Below are 21,803 nucleotides of genomic sequence, written 5' to 3'. Positions count from 1 at the left end.
TTGACCAGCCTGGTTTTAGAGGGGTTTTGGCCATTCCCAGGCTGGTTTCCAGCTATTTCCAGCCTGGTCTTAGCTGGTCAGGCTGGAAAATGACCAGTTAAATCCAGCTAAAACCAGCCTGGTTTAAGCTGGACATAGCTGGCTTTGACTGGGCTCCCAGCCTGCCAAGTCTGGTCAAGCTGGTTTTAGCTGGTCATCTCCCAGCCTGACCAGCTAAGACCAGGATGAAAATGGCTGGAAACCAGCCTGGAAATGGCCAAAACCCCTCAAAAACCAGGCTGGTCGACCAGCTAAAACCAGCCAACCAGCCTAGGCTGGTTTAAGCAGTTTTTTTTTCAGTAGGGATGAGACCAATCGAGGATCAAAACATAACCTATCTGGACAGAAATTTAAAACATGGGGCAACTGCTCGCTTTTTTAATGTCTAATCATCTTGTTTAATCCCACACTTTTTCACAGAGCGGTACGACAGAATTTTGCAGGCTCAAACTCTAGTGTGACTGCAGCTTTAGTTATGTTTGATCAGGGTTGTAGCTAAACTCTGCAGGAAGGTAGATCTCCAGGGGTTGAGCACCCCTGCTCTACAGGGACACCGGCCCTCCAGGGCCAAAAATGGTGATCCCTACTGTAAGACAATGTCAGATGAGTGGTTTGAAGTTGTCGTACTGATTGCATCAGCAGAATCTGCACTTCTATTGGTTCTTGGTCTCTGAGGGAAAATTTGATAGTAACGGTCATTATGTGTTGGAACACATCAAACCAACAATCAAAAATCATAGGTTTTTGCCAAGGATTACAGGAATCTTTTAGAATTTCCCAAATTTTTCTGAGACAACCAAATCGTGGCTGAAATCACACAGAGCTTTCGAGAGCATGACATATTGAATAGAAAACTGTATTGCTGAGGTTTTCTTCCTGAATCACTTCATAAATTGCTGTTGGGAGATTGAAAGTCTTCGCATAACAATAATTTTGATGAGCTGATGAGTTGAGCGTTTTGTGCATGACAAGTTGGAAAATCTGAACTTCAGCAGACATTCACGCCACGTTAACCAAACAGGAGCTTTCTCTTGTAGAGGTATGATTATGACATAGCACCTATTGTTGGCGTCCTAGGAAAAATCCTCTTGCCAACACTGTTGTACAACAGTTTTTCAAACTGGGCTCGGCTCATGCTGAAGCACCACTGAAAGCTTCCATCATCCACGTATAGTGTCTGGAGGAGTTGATGAACTCACAGAACTGGGTGCACTTCTGAACGGATCTAGTGGACTCAGACACGGCTCCAAACGAATCAACGCTGTTTTTCAGCCTTCCTAGAGCACACAAACACAGCTATTCTCTCATTAATATCCATGTCCAACAATTACCTTGTTTTGCAGGGACACTTTTTCCACAGTTGCCAGGTGAAAGGTCTCTAATGTTTGTGAGTTTTATTGTGGCTATTAAGGCCGCTTTTCTGTTTAAAAGCCTTTCCACATCCAGAGCAAATGTAAGGTTTTTCTCCAGTGTGAACTCTCATGTGCATTACAAGAGTGTGTTTTACAGAGAAACTTTTCTCACATTGTTGGCAATTAAAACGTTTCTCTCCGGTGTGAAGGTTCATGTGAACTTGAAGGTTTTGCTTTTGAGTGAAACCCTTTCCACACTTGTAACAAATGAAAGGCTTCGCTCCAGTGTGAACTCTCATGTGAGCTTCAAGGTTTTGAATTTGTTTGAAACCCCTTCCACACTTGTGACAAATGAAAGGCTTCTCTCCAGTGTGAGTTCTCATGTGGACTTCAAGGTTTTGAATTTGATTGAAACCCTTTCCACATTGTTTGCAGGTGAACGGTTTCTCTCCAGTGTGAACCCTCATGTGGATTTTAAGGTTCTTTTCATGACAGAAACTCTTCCCACATTGATGGCACATATTAGATTTGGTTTCCTGAACTCCTTTTGTGGTCCTTACACTGTGTCTCTTATGCTGACCTACTTCCTCCATTTCATTAAGTTCTCGAGTCTCTTCTTTCAGCACCATTAGACCTGAAGCCAAAAAAAAAAAAACACATAGGCATCAATAGCATTTTGCCATCAAAACCAACAACATGCATCCTAGCTTTAATAAGAACTCAGCTGCTTTGAAAAATGTTATCTGTAATCCCAAAATGTCTTCTTTTCTTCTTTTTAACTCATCGCTTTCTTTGGGCCTGTTTACACCTGGGCACATCATAAGCCTTCTCTGATCAGATTTTTGAAAATGATTCTATTTACATTTGGCCCCATAAATCTATCTCTGCCAAATCAAAATAAATTCAATCTTCAAATCCGAAACTGTATGCAAATTTAACTTATATTTAAACATTTTACAGAAACATTTGCATCTAGTCATTTAGCAGACACCTTTGTCCAAAGTGCCTTACAACTGAGGAGGCATTCAGTACAACCAAAAATTGCTACTCATACAAGGGAAGTGTTAGTGATGAAAGTTATAAGAGCTAGGGTGAGGAGAATTTTCTTTTTAATTAAATGCTCAAGCGTTTGTGGAGGAAATGACTGAATGATACGAGAGAATCAGCAGTCCATGTGGGAATGGGCAGATCATTCCACGGCAAGGAACATTGTAAAAAAAGATTCTGGAAAAAGATTAAGAGCCTTTCTGTAATTTTACCACAGGGCCACTCACTTAGCAACAGTAGAAAACAAAACACACAGACATGAGACTTATATCTATAGAAAGCTTGAAGTGTCTACTTTTAAGCTTGAAGTGTCTCCCACCACCTGCAGGGGGGGAGCCATAAGGGGCCAGTGCATTGCGCAACAGGTGGTGGTCAAAGGTTAAGACCACGACAACCCGTTTGTAATGCACAGAGACTGGCTCTTGGGACATGGAATGTCACCTCACCGGGAGGAAAGGAGCCAAAGCTTGTGCGGGAGGTGGAACGGTACCGACTAGAGATAGTTGGGCTCACCTCCACGCACAGGTAGGGCTCTGGAACTCAACTGGACTTTCTTCTACTCTGGAGTTGCTCACGGTGAGAGGTGGCGGGCTGGGGTGGGCTGGCTCATAGCTACCCAACTTAGTGTGATGGAGTTTTCCCCGGTGAACGAGAGGGTCGCTTGTTTGTGCCTTCGGGTCAGGGATAGGTCTCTCATTGTGGTTGGTGCCTACGGGTGCAGAGTACCCGGCCTTCTTGGATTCCCTGGGAGAGGTGCTGGAAGGTGCTCTGACTGAGGACTCATGTGGGTAATGACAGTGATACCCGGAGAGGTGTGATTGGGAGGTACGGCCTCCCTGATCTGAATCCGAGTGTTGTTTTGTTATTGGAATTCTGTGCTAATCACAGTTTGTTCATAACGAACACCATGTTCGAGGATAAGGGTGTCCATCAGTGTGCATGGCACCAGGTCATCAGGAGATCAGATGATTCAACCACAAAGTCGATCATTGACCTCCACCCTAGGGTTTTCACCTCTAACCTCCGTAAGAGCTTTGACCAGATCCCCAGGGAGGCTGGAGACATGGAGACTGAGTGGTCCATGTTCTCCGACTCCATTGTTAACGGCTGTGGCCGTAAGGTCTGTGGTGCCTGCCGGGGAGGCAATCCACGAACCCGGTGGTGGAAACCGGAAGTAGGGGATGCCGTCAAGCTGAAGGAGGAGTCCTACAGGGCTTGGTTGGCTTGGGTTACCGACAAGCCAAGCATGCTGCAGCCCAGGCGGTTGCGGAAGCAGGAAGAGTTCGGGGAGACCATGGAGGAAGACTATCGGTTGGCCCCAAAGCGATTCTGGGAAACTGTCCGGCGCCTCTGGAAGGGAAAGCAACTCCACATTGACACTGTTTACAGCCATGGGGAGCTGTTGACTTAGACTGGAGATATTGTCGGATGGTGGAAGGAATACTTTTAGGATCTACTTAACCCCACCGACATGTCTTTCATTGAGGAAACAGAGACTGGGGATGCAGGGGTGAACTCACCCATCACTCAAGCTGAGGTCACTGAGTTAGTTTGCAAGCTCTGCAGTGGCAAAGCAGCGGGGGTGGATGAGATTCACCCTGTGTATCTTCGGTCTCTGGATGCTGTGGGGCTGTCTTGGCTGACATGTCTCTACAATATCGCATGGCGGTCGGGGCCAGTACTTCTGGACTGTGCAACTAGGGTGGTGGTTCCCATTTTTAAGAAGGGGGACCAGAGGGTGTGCTCCAATTATAGGGGATCACACTCCTCAGCCTCCTGGGGAAAGTCTATGCCAGGGTACTGGAAAGGAGTATCCGGCCAATGGTTGAACCTAGGATCCAGGAGGAACAATGCGGTTTTAGTCCAGGCTGTGGTACACTGGACCAGCTCTATACCCTTATCAGAGTGCTCGAAGGTTCATGGGTGTATGCCCAACCAGTCCACTGTGGAGGGTGCTTTGGGAGTATAGGGTCAGAGGCGCTCTGTTAAGGGCCGTCTCGTCCCTGTATGAACAGAGTAGGAGTCTAGTTCGCATTGCTGACAATAAGCCAGACTTATTCCCAGTGCATGTTGGACTCCAGCAGTGCTGCCCTTTGTCACCAATTCTGTTCATAATTTTTATGGACAGAATATCAAAGCGCAGCCTTGGGCTGGATGGGGTTTGGTTCGGGGACCACAGGATTTCATTTCTGTTATTTGCAGATGATGTTGTTATGTTGGCTTCATCGAACATGGACCTTCAGCATGAACTGGGGCGGTTTGCTGCCAAGTGTGACGTGGCTGGGATGAGAATTAGCACCTCCAAGTCCTTCATGACCACCACAGCGGCTGCTCAGGATACGGCCTGGTCCAGGATTATGGAAACCTTGGGATCATCTCATCGCTGGTCTTAGATCGAATCAATGGCACTGCATAGTGTGCAATAGTCCGTTGTGGTAAAGAATGAGCTGAGCCGAAAGGCAAAGCTCTCGATCTATCGGTCAATCTACATTCCTACTCTCACCTATGGTCATGACCGAAAGGACAAGATCTTGGATACAAGCGGCTGAAATGAGTTTCCGTCACAGGTGGTAGGGCGCACCCTTATTAATAGGGCGAGGAGCTCTGTCACCCGGGAGGAGCTCAGAGTAGAGCCGCTGCTCCTCCACATCGAGATAAATCAGCTGAGGTGGTTTGGGCATCTGTTTCCGATGTCTCCTGGACGCCTACCTAGGGAGGTGTTTCAGGCACGTGCCACCAGGGAAACCCCTGGACATGCTGGAGGGACCACGTCTCTCGGCTGGCCTGAGAATGCCTCGGGACTCCCCCGAGGAAGTGTCTAGGGTTCTCTCCTAAGACTGCTGCCCCCGCGACCCGGCCCCGAAAAAGCAGTATAAAATGAATAAATGAAAGTACAAAGCAACAAAATGCAGTTTAGGTCTAACCAGGAGTGCAATAGCAGCAAAAGCAGGATACAGGTATAAGTTATAAAGTGCAGTTATAGAAAAACTACGATGCTATTTACAGATGGATGGATTTTTTTTTACAAATGGAAAAATCTCTAACCTTTGTGAGTTCTCATGTGGCAATTCAGGCTGCTTTTCTGTGTAAAACACCTGTCACATTGAGGGCAAGTGTAAGGCTTCTTTCCAGTGTGAATTCTCATGTGAACATGAAGGTTTTGTTTTTTAGTGAAACTCTTTCCACACTTTTGGCAGATGAAAGGCTTCTCTCCAGTGTGAACTCTCATGTGGTCTATAACGTGTGCCTTTTGACTGAAACTCTTTCCACATTTTGGGCAAGTAAACGGCTTCAGACCAGTGTGAATTCTCATGTGAACTTTAAGGTTTTGGATTCGAGTGAAACACTTTCCACATTGTTGGCAGGTAAAATCTTTCTCGCCGGTGTGAACTCTCATGTGAGCTGTAAGGTTTTGATTTCGAGAAAAATGCTTTCCACACTTTTTGCAGGTGAACGGCTTCTCTCCAGTGTGAACTCTCATGTGGGTTTTAAGGTTTTGTCTATGTCTTAAATGCTTCCCACAGTGACAGCACTTGAATTTATATTCGGTTTCCTGATCTCCTTCTGTTGATTTTTCATCAGTCCGTAAATCTTGTCTCTTATACTGATCTATTTCCTCCATTTCATTAAGTTCTTGAGTCTCTTCTTTCACCATCATTAGACCTGAAGAAAACAAATAAAAAAGTTAGCCCCAGTTTAAACGCACAACGCAACACACTTGAAGATCAATATAAGGTTAGCTTGTTAACTGTGTGCTATCTAATGTTATGACTGTGATTGGCCGTGAAGGTCATCAGTTCGCCGAACATACCACTGAGTGTAACCATAAATACAGGGACACTGGAGCAATTTAAAGCCATGAAGATCAGTTGGTTAATCAGCGGATCGATCTTATGTCAGCTCATAAACAGTCCAGCTGATCTTTGTGACATTAAAACGTTCCAGTGTCCCTGTAACTACGTTCAGTCAACATCGGTGAGTTCGGTGAACTGATGACTAATATTAAGTACGTGAATAATGGCAAATCAGCTGTGTTTAGGACTGCGCTCAACAGCGCTCAAATGTCAACAGGAAATGAACACTTCTAAAATCACATCACTGATTAGCCGCATTTCCACTGTTAGGTCAGTTCGAGCCAGGGCTTTTATCGGGTCAGGCTGTGCCAATATCCCAGGAGCTTGAGCAGTGAGGCCGAAATCATGTCACGTTTCCACTGTCGGGCTAGTAGCTTGCAGCATGGCACGCAAACCCTGTCCCCGGAACATCCCCCAAATCAAATATCACACAACCCGCCCAGTTCAGCGGGAATCAGGCAGACAGATAAAGCACACAATCGCATCAACACGAAATGATTTAAATGATAACTCGGTATAAAGCGATGCCGTCTACCCAAACATACTCGTTTGGGTAGACGCCATCAAACATTAAGCCCAAATACTCCGGAGACACATAAAAAAATGTTCCCTAGGCTATATGGCACTTAATAGGTAATCCCCTTTATTTAAGAGAATAAGTTAAGGATGTTCCATAGCATTCACCAAATGAAAGTTACTGGCTGCTGTGTCTTTAATGTGGTGAAAAGTAGGGCTGTAACAACAAATGGATTAAAATCGATTACTAAAAGCGCCGGCAACAAATTTCATAATCGATTCATCGTGTCGCGCGACGCAGAGACGTTTGATTATTAAAAAAAAACCTTAGTTGAGCGCAGAGCGGAGTGAACGCACTCTGCCTCTCTCGCACACTGACGCCAGCAGAGTTCGGCGCCTCATAGACAGGACTGAGCAAAAAAACGAGCAAGGAAAGACACATGGCGAAGGCAGAAAAATCTGTGCGACTCTAGTCGTCAAAGGCGTGGGAGCATTTCACACTTATGAAAACTAAAGAAGTTTGTTAACGGCCAAATTTGCAAAAAGTGATGACGGGAGCACCACGGCAGTGATCCAGCACCTGAAACGCAAACATGTTGGAGTCTTTGATGAGAAGGAACAACAGCAGGGTAAATCACAACAGAATCCTGCTTTTATTATGCTTTCCTGATCGTTTCTTGTTTGGTGAATTGTATCAGTGTGTATATCTATATGTATCAATATTATGTATATTTTAATGTCTGACCGAAGATGAACCTAATAAAATAAACAATAAAAAATAAAAAGAATCCTGCTTTTGTTACGTTTTGAAGTATGGAACGTAAAGTCCCTGGTGCTGATGTTTACTTGTTATCCAGCTTGACAAACTGAGCTTTGGTGCATTGGCTGGCGCTGAGCCAGAGAAAGACGTGTCATATTATAACAGTTAGGCAGTGTTTTTAACCACCCAATGCTTATTTTATATTTTAGACATGTAAATACACACAAGTACTAGTAAAACAATACATTTAGAGTTTGTAAAACACACAAGAAAGTCTATGGAAGTCTAACAATCCATTCAAATATAATTTGCCGATGTGTGTTATTCAGATTAGATGCAGGTAGTGAAAGTAACAAGAAAGTTCAGCCTATTCTTCTCCAAGCTGGCCAGCCACTTGCTTGCTTGCATTTTGGGAGTAACTGATGAATTTACGCGCTGAATCCTGCGTGTTCTGCTTTTATGAATGAGACATAGCGACGGCCATCTCACGTTACAGATCACGATCAAAATCATTTATGGGCCATTCTTCAACTACGGGTACTTTTAGCCTTGTGAAGTTGAGTAAAAAAACTTATCCAAAAGTAGCGTAACGTAGCCTCATAAGTTTAAACAATTTGTCTAGTTTTAAGATCTGTAAGAGGACAAACATTTTTTCCATCGTGAACTGACCAACTGTCAATTCCACCGCATCTCAATATACAGCTTTTATTTCAAAATGAAGTCAATGAGGCAGTCAAACATTGTCTAAGATCATTTTTACATCTAGTTTAACCAATCTTTCCACAATATATACAATATTTATACATTTATCAATGAAATAAATAAGTGGTATGCTGAATTGTACACCTGTCACACTCTAAAATTTTATTTAAGAGCTTATTAAATAAACTGAATTTATATATTAAATAGAGCATGAACTCATACATTGTGAATAAATTTTTAATGTGTGTTAAAAACCTTTAAAATATTTTTTTTAAATGTGTGTGGGGATGGAAATGACAGTGGTGGAAATGACATTTCAACTGTTTATTGTGAATAGCTTCACCGATTGGCTTTGAATTGATACTAGCCTTTCATGTAACAAAACACTCTTATTTACCTTGATTTTGTTTGGTTTTTAAAAACACCTTTGAAGGTACAGCGTGTTTGGAAATGACGTAGAATAAATGTATTTCCTTATCAAGCAATATTTACCTTGATTTTTCGTCAAGTGTTGTTGATGAAAATGTAAATTCCCTCCATCTTGAACATGTGCTCAGATGGCACTATTCATTTTCATAGAAACCACCTAAATAATCTTACACACAATCTTTTTAAAGCGACATTACAGTGTTGTGGTGGAAATGACACCGATATTGTGCGACAGCTATGTTTTGTATAAAAAATAATATTGATAATAGTCTCTCATTAATGACTATAAAATATTTAAATAATTGCACTAGTGCTTAGTTAGGATACATTAATAGACACCAGATAAATAATATTTTAAAATGTTATTTTCATTGTTGAAGTTTAAACATCTGGGGGCTCTATTTTGATGATCCATGCGCAAAGTGCAAAGCGCAGGGTGCAGAGGGTGTGTCGGAATCCACTTTTGCTAAATTAAGGATGGAAAAATCCGCTTTGCGCCGTGGCGCATGGTCTAACGGGGTTGAACTTATTTTCTTAATGAGTTATATGTGTGTTTTAAGAATAAACCAATAAGAGTCTCATCTCCCATTCCCTTTAAAAGTCAGTTTGCTATTTACATGACGGATTTATTGTTTACATTACAGCGTGAGAATGAGAGATGAGCCTCCTCATTATTAACTTTCAGTTTTGCTCTCGTGGATAGGGAAGCCTTGTACGCACAGACATCCATTGGCCTATAAATAATTAATTTCGTTTGTTAAGCGCGCAGATTTGTTTCAAAACTATTTCTAAATTCAGTTCTAATTTCCAGCAAACGAATAAATGAACAATAATAATGAAGTGTGTTAAAAAACCTGAGTTATATCCAAATACACATGCTGTGCCCCATATGGTCTAAAACCTGACAGGTGGGCAAATCTAAGCTTGTTTTTAATAAAACAAATATAAATATGCAAATAATACTGCTAATAATGATAACTTTATTCAAAAACAAATTGTTATTAATAAATTGAAAAAGCCCCCCGAGATGAAGAAGGCATGAAAGTTTGGTTTTTATATTGATGTTGGCTTGAAAATAATATGTTAATCCTTTATATTTATATCCTATAGGCTATACATCCTTATGATATCCTATATATATCCTTAATATTTTAATTATTTTTCATTTGTAAAGATATTTGCGTATTCCTGTACACCCTGTCTATATTAAGCAATGTGTAAGCGCGGCGCACAACTAACGCGCTCTGCCCTGGACAATAGACCAGCTTCAATCAGATCTATTTGAACCGTCTATTTAAGTTCCTCAAATTAGCAACGCACCAGCGATGCGCCTTAACACACCTCCTTTTTGAGACCAGAACTCCTATAGGCGCACATATGAGCGCAAATGCATTTGCTATTTAAACAGCGTGGGGCAAAACGTCAAAACGACTCTTGCGCCAAGCTGAAACTAGCAAACAACTATTGCGTTGCGCCTCGCGCCGCATTGCGCCGGGTGTATGATAGGGCCCTGGGTGTGTGACAAGGTGAAAACATCGATTTTGACAGCAAAAAGGAGGTTGAATATTATTAAAAAAAATTATAATAGAAAGCTAGTATTTTTTTTAAGTAGGTTTTATTGTTAGTTTAACAAAGAAAGAGAAATTTGAACAAAAATATATATATTTTTGGATCTATGATTAAAGGACATAAAAGTGCCCGTAGTTGAAGAATTACCCTTATACGTCTTTTAACAACAAAAACACACACGTTTTTGTGAATTGGAATATCAGGTAGCTGATCACATGATGCAGAAGCCTCTGAATACTTTGTATTGAAACGGAAAAGCACAATAAAGGGGATACATCTGTCATACAGCGCTATTGTGGCTGCGGTGTATCCTGTGACAAACATGACGCATCGCCACGGAAACACATAAGGGCGAACGTTCTAAAATAATGAGCGCGCTAACAAAAACTCCCTCCTGGGGCCAGATAGAATCTGTTCAACTCCGCAGCGAAAGGGGTTAATAACAGAAAGTAAAGCAGCGGTGGTATAGTTACTTTGCATTGCAGGACTTTTATTCGCTCGCTTTTTTGGATCATTAATTTTTCCATCTTGTCATGATTACCAGCGATCTCTAACCACCAGAGGTCGCTGGTAAGAACTCACTTTCACATGGACTACATCTTATGAACTACAAATTCAGTCATGCCACACACACACACCTGCTCCAAGTCTCCACTGATTAGACTCCCACAGCTGATGCTGCTTCTGGACTAATTACACACACTACTTTAGCAGCGCACGCACTCACTTCCTTGCTGAGTCTTGTTTACCTGTAAAGTGACGATTCAAGCGGTTTCCTTAGTCTTGTTTCTCCGTGTTTTGACCCTCGCCAAGTTTGTCTGTCCATGTTCACTGCCTGCCTTCCGACCTCTCGCCTGTTATAGTGACTACGATTCTGGATTTGCCTTTATTCTTCTGTTTGCACCTGTGTTGACCCTTGCTTGCTTGACTACTGAATAAACCTGCACTTGGATCCTAACGTTGGCTCTGTCATCCACTTGTTACACATCTGTAGTCATGTATAGCTACACTGCAAAAAAAAAAAAAAAGCTTTTCTTAGTCATTTGGTCTCATTTCCAGTCCAAATATCTTAACAAATCTGAAATCAAGACTGGACAAGAAAAACGGCATGAGAAAATGAAGCGATGCTTAAAACTTCTGCTTGGGATTATATCTCATTAAGATTATTTTTCTTACCTCGTTGGCAAATAATTGTGCTTGTTTTAAGCAAACTAACTTAATTTTGAGGTGTTTTTTCAGAAAACAAGACATGATTTATTATGCTACTTAATGCGTCTCGTTTTTCAGCGAAGAGCCATTTTAGAATTGTTATCAAATGCATTTTTAAAGAGCCATATGAGTCGTGTGTATATAACAAATTTATTTAGAAACAAAACCTTTATGTACATGCTCAACTCAAAAATAAACAAATATGACGCATCGCAATTAGGCTTGTGCCGGTATTCAGTAATGCGATAAATCACGGTAATGAATATGCACGATATTGTTATCGCGGGCACTTCAAAATACCGTGAAAAATAATAGATCCGAATTTATATTCTTAGAACGCGCCTTAGCTTATTTTCCATCAACCGCTTGAAGAAACACTGCGTATATGCTGCGCAGAACTGATGCGCACTCTGATGTAAACAATCCCCAAATGTAGAAGCACTGTGTGCAAAGCGCGCGCCGCCGCTGCCACCGCACTGTAATCCTCACACGAAAAAGAAGCATGGCGGAAGGAGGAACGCTGCCGACAATTTATCCCCCTTCAGCTTATTTTCCATCAACCGCTTGAAGAAACACTGCGTATATGCTGCGCAGAACTGATGCGCACTCTGATGTAAACAATCCCCGCATGTAGAAGCACTGTGGCACACAGTGCACGCCGCCGCTGCCACCGCTCTCTAATCCTCACACGAAGAAGAAGCATGGCGGAAGGAGGAACGCTGCCGACAATTTATCCCCCTTCAAAAAAAAAGTCAGAGGTTTGGAAATATTTTGGGTTCCAAAAAAATGCACAGGGATTGCTGATCGAAGACGGTTTCCCTTTGCACATTCACTTTGATATAATTGCTCAAGTTTACTTTTATATTGTGTATTATTTTATTTATATTTATTTGTATTTAAATGTTTGAAGTACTTTTAGTTAATTAAAAAGTTATTAAAGTTACTAAGTTGATGAAACTGAAGTTTTTTGTGTTTTTCTACCTGTTTCTCTAGTAAAATTACAATATCGTGATAATACCGCATACCGTGATAAAAGCTCAATCAATTAATCGCAGCATGAAAATGTGATACCGGCACATGCCTAATCGCAATGTATGAAGAAAGAAAAACTGATTTTGGCCATCGCCACTCATGAATGTTTGAATTTACATGTGTGAGGGTACCATAGAAATGTAACATGCCCTTTATTGTTGTCATGATTCAAGTTAAACCACTGCACCATATATGCGCATAGGTTGAAACGTCCTTTTATTGTAAACAGAGTTCTTATTCATTTTGCTGTAGAAAATACAATATAAAGGAAATTGTAATAGTTTTTCAATAGGAAGCTGATTTCTAGTGACAGTTATAATTTATTACATTTTGAAATATTATTGAAGAGAGGCAGCTGGAGAGCCACATATTTTGCTCGCTGCAGAGCCACTTGAGCTCCAGCGAGGAAGGAGGAGCTGGAGCTCAAGCTGCCCCTGCTGGAGCTCAGCTCTGCCCAATTGGCTCTGCAGTGAGCACCACTTGGGGTATATTTTAGGTCAAAGAGCCGCATGTGGCTCCTGAGCCAGAGGTTCTATACCCCTAGTCTAGTATGTATCTTGATTTAAGATTTTTTTTTTAAATATTTGGATTGAAAACTGGACAAAACTAATAAGTTTATTGTTGTTGTTGTTATTATTATTATTATTATTATTATTATTATTATTATAACAGCTCAGGGATGTTCAAGGACAACATGTTTGTGCACTTTCTAAATATATTAGTTCTGTTTTTGAATAAAGGGTTGGAAATGAATGCTTTTTAAAATTTTTATTCATCGATTAATCGAAAAAATAATCGACAGATTAATCGATTATTCAAATAATCGTTCAACCCAGGCTCATTCTGAAAACCTCCCGGGAGGTACGTATTTTTGCAGTTTTTGGTTTTCGTGAATCTGCGAGAGGCCGCTGTGTACGCCTTTTTGGCTTCTCAGACGTCTCCCTTCTCAGACGTCGTGCCCACACTGTTCTCGCGTGAACCCACCAGAGGCCGCTGTCAAACCGTCTCTGTCTGACTAGCTGAATGATTGACTGGGCGACCAGCCAATCGGCCGGCCGACCCACCCTCCTCCTTCCCCGAACCCAACCAATTTTACCGATTGACCCGCCCGCCCTAAACCCAACCAACAATTTACAAAAGCCGTCCAGAAAAAGAAAAGCCCTCGACCGATTTTTTTTTTTACCACGTTTTCGAATTTTACCACATTCTCACCCTGTTATGAACTTCTTCACTTTATTTCTTGGATTCTGTTTTAGTCTTGCCTGATTTCTGGAACCACTCTTCCCCGGACTCGAACCCGGTCGTCGTCGTCGTGGTGGTCAGCTTCTCTCAAGTCCGCTGACGTACAGGACGAGCTAACCGGACAAACTGGTTGCGGCGGGAAAGCCCTCCACACGAAGGTAAGCGGTCAGCCGGCATGCGCTAAAAGGAACGGCGTCATACCGCCCCGCAGCGTTCGCTTAAAAAATTAAATGCAGCCATACGTATCTCCGGCTACATAATTCGCAGTCTCCAGAAACGTTCTCGGGACTACGTTTTCAGAATGAGCCTGGGTTGTAATCGTTAGTTGCAGCCCTAGTGTAAAGATTATTATGCGTTAATGAAACATCAAGGAGGATGCAGCAAAGAAATATCACTTATTAAATTAAAACTGCTTTATTATTTCATGCAACACCCTTACATTTAAAAGGGAAACATACCCTCATAAGCAAAAAAAAAGAGCCATAGCCTATGAGGCATAGGTCTCAACTCGATTCCTGGTGGGCCGCAGCTCTGCAGAGTTTAGCTCCAACCCTAATTAAACACAGCAGATCTAACTAATCAAGACTACTATGGACTATTAAGCAGGTGTGAGCTGGAGGTGGTTGGAGCTAAACTATGCAGAGCTGCGGCCCTCCAGGAATTGAGTTTGAGACCGCTGCTATAAGGTGTTTTATTACTATTATTGATATTTTAAACTGACCAGCTATGTTTTTTTTTCCTTATTCAATAATTTTTTTTTAGCACAGGTGCTTGTGTGAGATTGGAAAACTAGTGTAATGGCGTCACACCATCTTTACCAAACTTAGGCAAACTCCGCCTCTCCTTTCACTCCCCGGCTGGCCCTCTTTGGCTCAAGATATTCGGTGGGCCAAAAAAGGCCAGCCGCTGGCCCCGAGGAAGCCCCGCTTTGACCCGCTCAGGCTCCGGAAGTGACAATGGAAACGCGACTGGCCCTGGCACGCTAGCTTTAGCTTTACCATCACATGGTTAAATGTTATCCCCCTAGAACAAAAGTGTCAAACTCAGTTCCTGGATTGCTGCAGCGCTGCACAGTTTAGTTCAAACCCTAATTAAACACACCTAATCAAACTAACTGAGTTCTTCAGGCTTGCTTGAAACCTACAGGTAAGTGTGTTGAAGCAGGGAACTAAACTGCGCAGGGCTGCAGGAATTAAGTTTGACACCTCTGACCTAGACTAGCATCAACATTTCAGATGTGTTGAAAGAATTAATAAACTGAGTTGACTGATGTGCACTGATAAATAATATCTACTTTAAGTTGCCGTTTTGTAATTGTAAATGTGTTTAAATTCATTTCATTTATGATAATATCTCTGAAAACCAACCTATTTGTTCCTCGTGATCTTCTTGTTTCAGTGTGAACACTTCTGTAATCCTCAGATCTTCACTCTCCTGTTTAATAAACGCCATCTTAATGGTTTTTCACCTCAAACCGCTCCTGGTGATGTGCGGCAGTCAGTCATGTACGGCTTTAAATCACCTGTTAGGTGAAAAAAACAATGACGTTAAAAACTACAAGCCATGTTGAAGAAGACATTAAAGTCCGCATGAACCAGAAGCTGCGACTGTTATTTTTGTATTGTATTGTGACGCAGTTCCTAGAGAAACAGAATATTAGATGGAGAAAACAGTGGCTTGTTTTTTTCTACTGCGAGCTGATTGGATGCAGTAAAGTAGGCATTTTATTCAGAAAGATGGGGAAAAGACCTAACAGACACGTCCTGCACACCATTTCTGTTTGTTGTCACTGACAGCTGGAGGGGCGTGGTTAAGTATGTTAGCCACGCCCAATACCTCAGATATACGTAATCGTAATCCGTCAACCGAAAGTGCAAGATCTTGAGGGCTGTTTTCTTTGGTTCTTAATATTGACCCTCACAGATGAGTTGTTCACCACAAAACTAGCAACGTGAGCTAACAAAATCAACATAGTTAGTTTTGATTTCATGGGGACTTTTAACTTTTTATTATGTGTGATTCATATTTACACTCCATGTAAACATGTGCAGTCCGCTTGTAAAGGCTTTTATTAACCATGTTCATTGTTCTCAGTGAGTTTTCATTGTTTGGACCAGCAACTATACCAGGGATCACCAAACTTGTTCCTGGAGGGCCGGTGTCCTGCAGATTTTAGCTCCAACCCTAATCAAACACACCTGAACAAGCTAATCAAGGTCTTACTAGGTATACTTGAAACAATCAGGCAGGTGTGTTGAGGCAAGTTGGAGCTAAATCCTGCAGGGACACCGGCCCTCCAGGACCGAGATTGGTGACCCCTGAACTATACGCTTATTTCACGCGGCCGCCATTTTAGAGAACTAAAGCGAGGCTGCGGTGGGAAGAAACCCGGAAGTATAGGACCAGCACTGTAAAATTGCAGTAACATGCTGTGGACTACAAATAGCATTCAGTAAGTTTAATTTAAACAATTAAAAGCATATTAGCATCAAACAACATCACAATCTCTTTAAGAGTAATATGTTCAAGTGTCCTCCTAGGCTTGAGTTCATCGCACTAGTTAAACACCGTGGGGACGCTTCCCTGCTTCAGCCTATGTAACCCGGTGAGCGATAAAACACTGCAGTCCTCTGTAGCACACCCTCGTGTTGTCTTTAATAGTGTTCTCCTGGTACTGAAGTCTTAAAAACGTCCATTTCCTGCTAACATTCAAACGCAGCTGAGCGCGTTCATAAACAGCGCTGATTTACCATAGTATTCACCAGTGCTCATCACTTTACCGCTCTTCACCGAGTGCACACACAGATACACGGACACTGGAGCGCGAAGCAGCCGTGAAGATCAGTCGAGTCATCAAGCAAATCGCTCGTCTGTGTTTGTACTCGGTAAACAGCGGAGGGTGAACTGATGACCTTCTCGGCCAATCACAAGCATTTCTGTTGAGCACGTGAACACAATGGCCAATCAGCGCTGTTTTAAGAAAGCCATCAACAGTGCTTTAAATGTTTCAGTAAATTCAGTATCGTGACGAGTCTAATTCAGTGAAAGAATCAGTTAATTAACTCGAGTTTGATAAAAGGCGTCTAAATCGTGTGTTTGGGAAAGAAAACGTTAGCTAACTAGCGCCATTTCCCTTATTTTAGCTGCAAATGAGCTCTGATATCTCTTTTTATTTTCACTATTCATTCATAACGGACCTTCGGGTCACTCGGAAGGCGGTGAAATTATAAATTTGTGTCGCTTTGTCTTCGCTGATAAGATATACAGCAAGCTACACAACGTTCCTATGTAACTCCAAACGATACTTCCGGGTTTCTCCCCACCGCAGCCTCAATTTCACTTTTAAAAATGGCGGCCGAGTGAAATCAGTCTATAATCACACAGAGTGTGAGATATTAGCCTCAAATCACCTGGATGTATGCAATTTTTAGCCTTTAATCACACGATAAGATTGGAATAATAAGCATTCGATAGATCACATATTAGTAGATCACTGTAAACATCACAATCAGGCAACAATTGTTCGGTCGGACAGTCTACAATTACCTAGTAGTCAGGACGCTTTTCAATTATTAATTTGATGATTGACTTGAACACACTGAACGTGCTTTTTTGCGTTGGGAGGCGCCTTTTTTAAATGATTTACTAACGGCCACGAGTGTTTTGCGTGCTATTAAATTGTATTAATATTAACAGCAGCGCTCTTGCACATGGCGCAGCTGGTTCGTTCATTGCTTAGTGACAAGAAAAGTGCACCTTTTTAGGCACATTCGGTGCAAACGGCCCACGTATGATGTCAAGTTTAGTGTTGAAATCCCTAAAATTTACCCTTAACCCTTAAATATAGTTCGACAATTTGTGTGTGAGAATTTGCAGCAGATGAGCACAGTAGGTAAAATTATGATTATCTGTGAAAATGTATGTTGTTTAGACTATACTGTTATTTGCTCGAGCAAAATCTGACTTATGATGCGATCTCTGTCGCCATCTTGTGGCAGAAGGTCAACTACTTTGCTCTGTTGATGGCCTCCGATGCGATGAATCTCTGAAATTATATTTAAACTAGGCACTGTGCTTATAAATAAACTGCAAAGATCCAATCTAAACAACTACATCCCAGTCTAAAAAACCCTCAATAGTACATTATGTTGTCCAACAGCTGCAATATTTGTCAAACTGTAGCGAGCTTATTTCTCTGCTTGTCTTGAGGGCGGAGTAATACACAAAAATGAAGAGGCCGTACGAATGCTGATATTGCAGAATATTACAAGGCTATTAGTCAATCAGATTCAACAACCCAGGCCCGTAGCCAGCCTGGTGAAAGGGGTGGTTCTTTTTTTCTCAAAAAGTGGAGGAACGTTTTTGCAGTTATACACCTCAGTTTCTATTTGATTATGAGATTTAAATTCTGCATTTTAGTGACTTTTTTCACTGGATTAGCTAGTCAGATGTCATCATAACCACACTTTTTGATGTACTAAGAATATTTCATTAAAAAATGCAATAAAAAATTTAAAACAAGACTAATTTTTAATACAAATTACATCATAAATCATTAGGATTAAATAGGAAAAACTGTAGCCTACAGTCATTTATTAGACAAAAAACAAACTGGCCAGCACATTTAACTGTCCTCAGTCACAATCTGGCCATTTCAATAAAAAAATAATAATTAAAACATAATAATAATAACAATAATAATAATAATAAAACAATAATAATGAATTCTTCAGAATTTTTTTGCCTCTTTGGTATAAATAAAGGACATTTGAAAATTCCTGGACATCACCAATAGCCAAAATATATTCAAATGAATTTAATATGATCGCTTCTGGTGCTTCACACCTTTTTTTGCTCATTTTTATTTCAGAAATAAGGTCTAAGATTTAGATTTAGTTACCTGTAAAATGTTTTCTCTGTTTAAGAACAATACAGTAGTGAAAGAAGACGTCTCTTACGGCAGATTATAGTCCCGCCGAAGCAACAGCCGACAGAGGATTCCGCTTGGTCTTAAAGCCTTTTCGATAGATTATTTTCATTATTTAAGATGGCGGAGCAGTCAAAATAGGACAAATGAGCTCATGTATGGGACAAATTCTGGACCTTTGTCTGTGAGGGGTGGGTTGTCCGAACCACCTGAACCCCCACCCCCCTGGCTACAGGCTTGAAGAGTTAGAACACATGTTTTATGCTTATAGTAAACATGTTTTAATAGAAATTTGGCTGTAAAAGCGCCCCTACAGGAGTTTCAGGCGCAGGTCAGATTTACTCCAGGTCATAATTTATATTATTTATATTAATTTTGTCTAAAAAATGATTAGATGTGTCCAGTTTCATCTGGAATGCATCCCAGATCACCTTCTGAAGTGGTTTGAGGGGTCAGATTTATATCCGATCAGAATTAAACGAATGAAGTGACCAAACAGCCTCAAAAACACAGACGTGACGGGATTAGCGCCATCTGACGGCTGAGGACTCCGCTTGCCATAAAAGCCTTCGTCGGACAGTTATTTAAAAAAAATAATGTCAAAAATAGGGAAAGGGAGGTCATGAACTGGACAAGCCAATAAATATACAGGACGTCCCGACTAATGCGGCCAGTTAGAACCTCATGGATAGGGGCAACTTTAGCCTTACCCTGTTTGGCAGTCTTTCTGAACATGTGTTCAATATTTTGCGATAATGACGACGATGCCTGTCTTTTGCTCTTTTCGACCCACATCGTTACTCAGTATGGATGTCGCATCAAAGATGTTACCACTCAGTGGGTTATGTCACGTCAATCGCGTCACATTATTGTGGCTTTGAGGCTCCATGAGATTTGAATTACTGGCCGGAGTTATTTAAAATGACACTTTATTATAATATATATTAAAAATAAACATTATATTAATTATATAATAAATATATTATATAATATATATAAATTATATATATAGCTTGTGGCCTGTAAAATGAAAATGTAACCTGAAAAAAGTTATTAAATGCCTTAAATTGTCATTTTAAAATAAAAATGAATAGTTTAAATAAATAAATAAATAACATGACCTGTAATAGAATTAGCTAAAAGAATTAGAATAGAATAGAATATAAAAGAATAGAAATAGCTAAAAGAATTGTTACAACCATCAGTCGTAACATAATTTCACAGAAAAACACAGCAAAAAAACACTTACAATAATGTCAATAAGATTTAACTGCCTTTTAAATAATACAGTATGTCAAGTTGTGTGTTATTATTCATGCCAAATTTTAACCGATTTCCGTGGTAATAATAACTTATTTATTTTCACCAAATCTGACAGAGTTTTTCTGAGACACACGGAGACTCTTTTCTGGCTACGCTATTTGAATTAAATTTGGTTTAGTAAACAATGTCTGCTCTTGTTGCATTTACACTGGAAAGAGTGATTCATTAAAACAATTAAATACATAAATGATCTCTTTATGTTAGAAAATTATACTTAAATTACAATTCAGAAAACATTTTTTATGTTTCGTTCGATCAAATAAATCTTTGGGACCAAATAAAAATTATTTAAGTTTATCATTTATCTAAAAACATTGAGGTCTTATTTGATTATTAATATGCACCGTTTGGGCACCTTTAAAAGAAGCAACATACAGAAAATGTGATTCATTTGGCTCATAAAGCTCCGTTTCTCTTACCATAAACTTGCAGTGAACGACTTCGTCTTAAAGAAACAAAAATAGACACAACTTTAATGTTACTCGTATTTTCATTCATTACATCACTTAAAGCTCTGCATGTTGACTTCACTAGCCGTTCAGACACGCAGCAATGCTTCTAGAAGTATAACAACGTGTTTAAATGTTAACAGTGCTTCAAAAATCTGTACTATTAAAGCGTAATAACAAAAGCTTTATAACAAACCTTCCTCCAGCCGCTTCACAACAGCTTCACAGAGCGGCGCGGTCACATAAACATTCAAAATAAAAGTCCTGTTCACAAGCTGCGTATATATATAAAAAATACACCGCTCAGCGTTAAATTAATGTTGAAATACACAGTTAAATTGATAATGCTGCTTAATATTAGGCTGAAAACAAACTGTGAAATAGTGTGAAGTGCACATGATCCTGTTTAAAAAAAATCACAGCTGATACTCATAGTGGACAGCTTCATTTTTGAGTTTGAGGGCTGTGAAACAATGTCATTTGAAACCTTTATTTTATGTTGTACAGAAATATAATAATAATAATAATAATAATAATAATAATAAGCATTAAACATTGACATTAAGAACCTGGACATGCATAAAACGACATCGACAAATCACGTGACTATAAACGTGTTGGACAAAAAAAAAAAACAGCATGGAGCTTTGCTGAATGTTTATCATTTTTAAATAAAATTAAAAGATAACATTGGCGCAAATTACAACTTATGAACTTGCTAGCAATAAAAACACAGTTTGGTAACTAATCTAAAACAAATAAATATATAAAGTTCAACTCTGACAGTCTGGTCGGCCTACAGGGAAAAAGTCAGATGAAAATAATGTAGGCTTATCAAAATATTCCTTTCCTTAGCTTTTAAATACTTCTCCAAGTCAAACATATTTAATAAACTAAGTTATACAAATGAATACAGCAAACCTGAAGGAGAATTTGGAATTTGAATTTGGCTTCAGCAACATGAAAGCATGGATCCATCCTGCCTTGTATCGACGGTTCAGGCTGGTGTTGGTGTAATGGTGTGGGGAATATTTTCTTGGCACACTTTGGGCCCATTAGTACCAATTGAGCATCATGTTAACGCCACAGCCTACCTGAGTATTGTTATTGACCATGTCCATCCCTTTAGGACCACAGTGTACGCATCTTCTGATGGCTACCTCCAGCAGGATAACGCACCATGTCATAAAGCGTGAATCATCTCAGACTGGTTTATTGAACATGACAATGAGTTCACTGTAGTCAAATGGCCTCCACAGTCACTAAGTCTCAATCCAATAGAGCACCTTTGGGATGTTGTGGAACGGGAGATTCACAGATGTGCAGCTGTCAAATCTGCAGCAACTGCATGAT

The 21,803-nt window shown here is 40.5% G+C and overlaps 1 protein-coding gene across 2 annotated transcripts; it reads right to left on the bottom strand.

Moving 5' to 3' along the window:
* Nucleotides 1–74: 74 nt before the first annotated feature.
* si:cabz01021426.2 (gastrula zinc finger protein XlCGF57.1) lies at nt 75–20,711 on the bottom strand. Of its 2 annotated transcripts, none has more exons than XM_056454531.1 (4): nt 20,647–20,711; nt 15,119–15,273; nt 5,484–6,101; nt 75–2,025 (listed from the first exon to the last, which is right to left on the bottom strand). In XM_056454531.1, the coding sequence occupies exons 2-4, from the start codon at nt 15,201–15,203 to the stop codon at nt 1,418–1,420; spliced, it is 1,311 nt and encodes a 436-aa protein (XP_056310506.1). In that variant the 5' UTR covers nt 15,204–15,273; nt 20,647–20,711; the 3' UTR covers nt 75–1,417. The 2 variants fall into 2 exon arrangements, with proteins under 2 accessions (XP_056310506.1, XP_056310507.1); XM_056454532.1 differs by lacking the exon at nt 20,647–20,711 and adding an exon at nt 11,018–11,277 and having other exon boundaries at nt 15,119–15,203.
* Between the last annotated feature and the right edge of the window lie 1,092 nt (nt 20,712–21,803).

The sequence above is a fragment of the Danio aesculapii genome, chromosome 4 (assembly GCF_903798145.1).
Source record: "Danio aesculapii chromosome 4, fDanAes4.1, whole genome shotgun sequence".
Classification (NCBI taxonomy): domain Eukaryota; kingdom Metazoa; phylum Chordata; class Actinopteri; order Cypriniformes; family Danionidae; genus Danio; species Danio aesculapii.
Note: the sequence above shows the minus strand (reverse complement) of the source record. Positions and strands in the feature narration are given on the sequence as shown.

What these genes read in the sequence shown, in the direction of transcription:
- si:cabz01021426.2 (XM_056454531.1), bottom strand. Translation starts at nt 15,203, where the DNA reads ATGGCGTTTATTAAACAGGAGAGTGAAGATCTGAGGATTACAGAAGTG. An exon ending in AGATCACGAGGAACAAATAG is followed by an intron (nt 6,102 to 15,118) that starts GTTGGTTTTCAG and finishes TGTTTTCTTCAG; the next exon opens with GTCTAATGATGGTGAAAGAA. An exon ending in CCACATGAGAACTCACAAAG is followed by an intron (nt 2,026 to 5,483) that starts GTTAGAGATTTT and finishes TTTTGGCTTCAG; the next exon opens with GTCTAATGGTGCTGAAAGAA.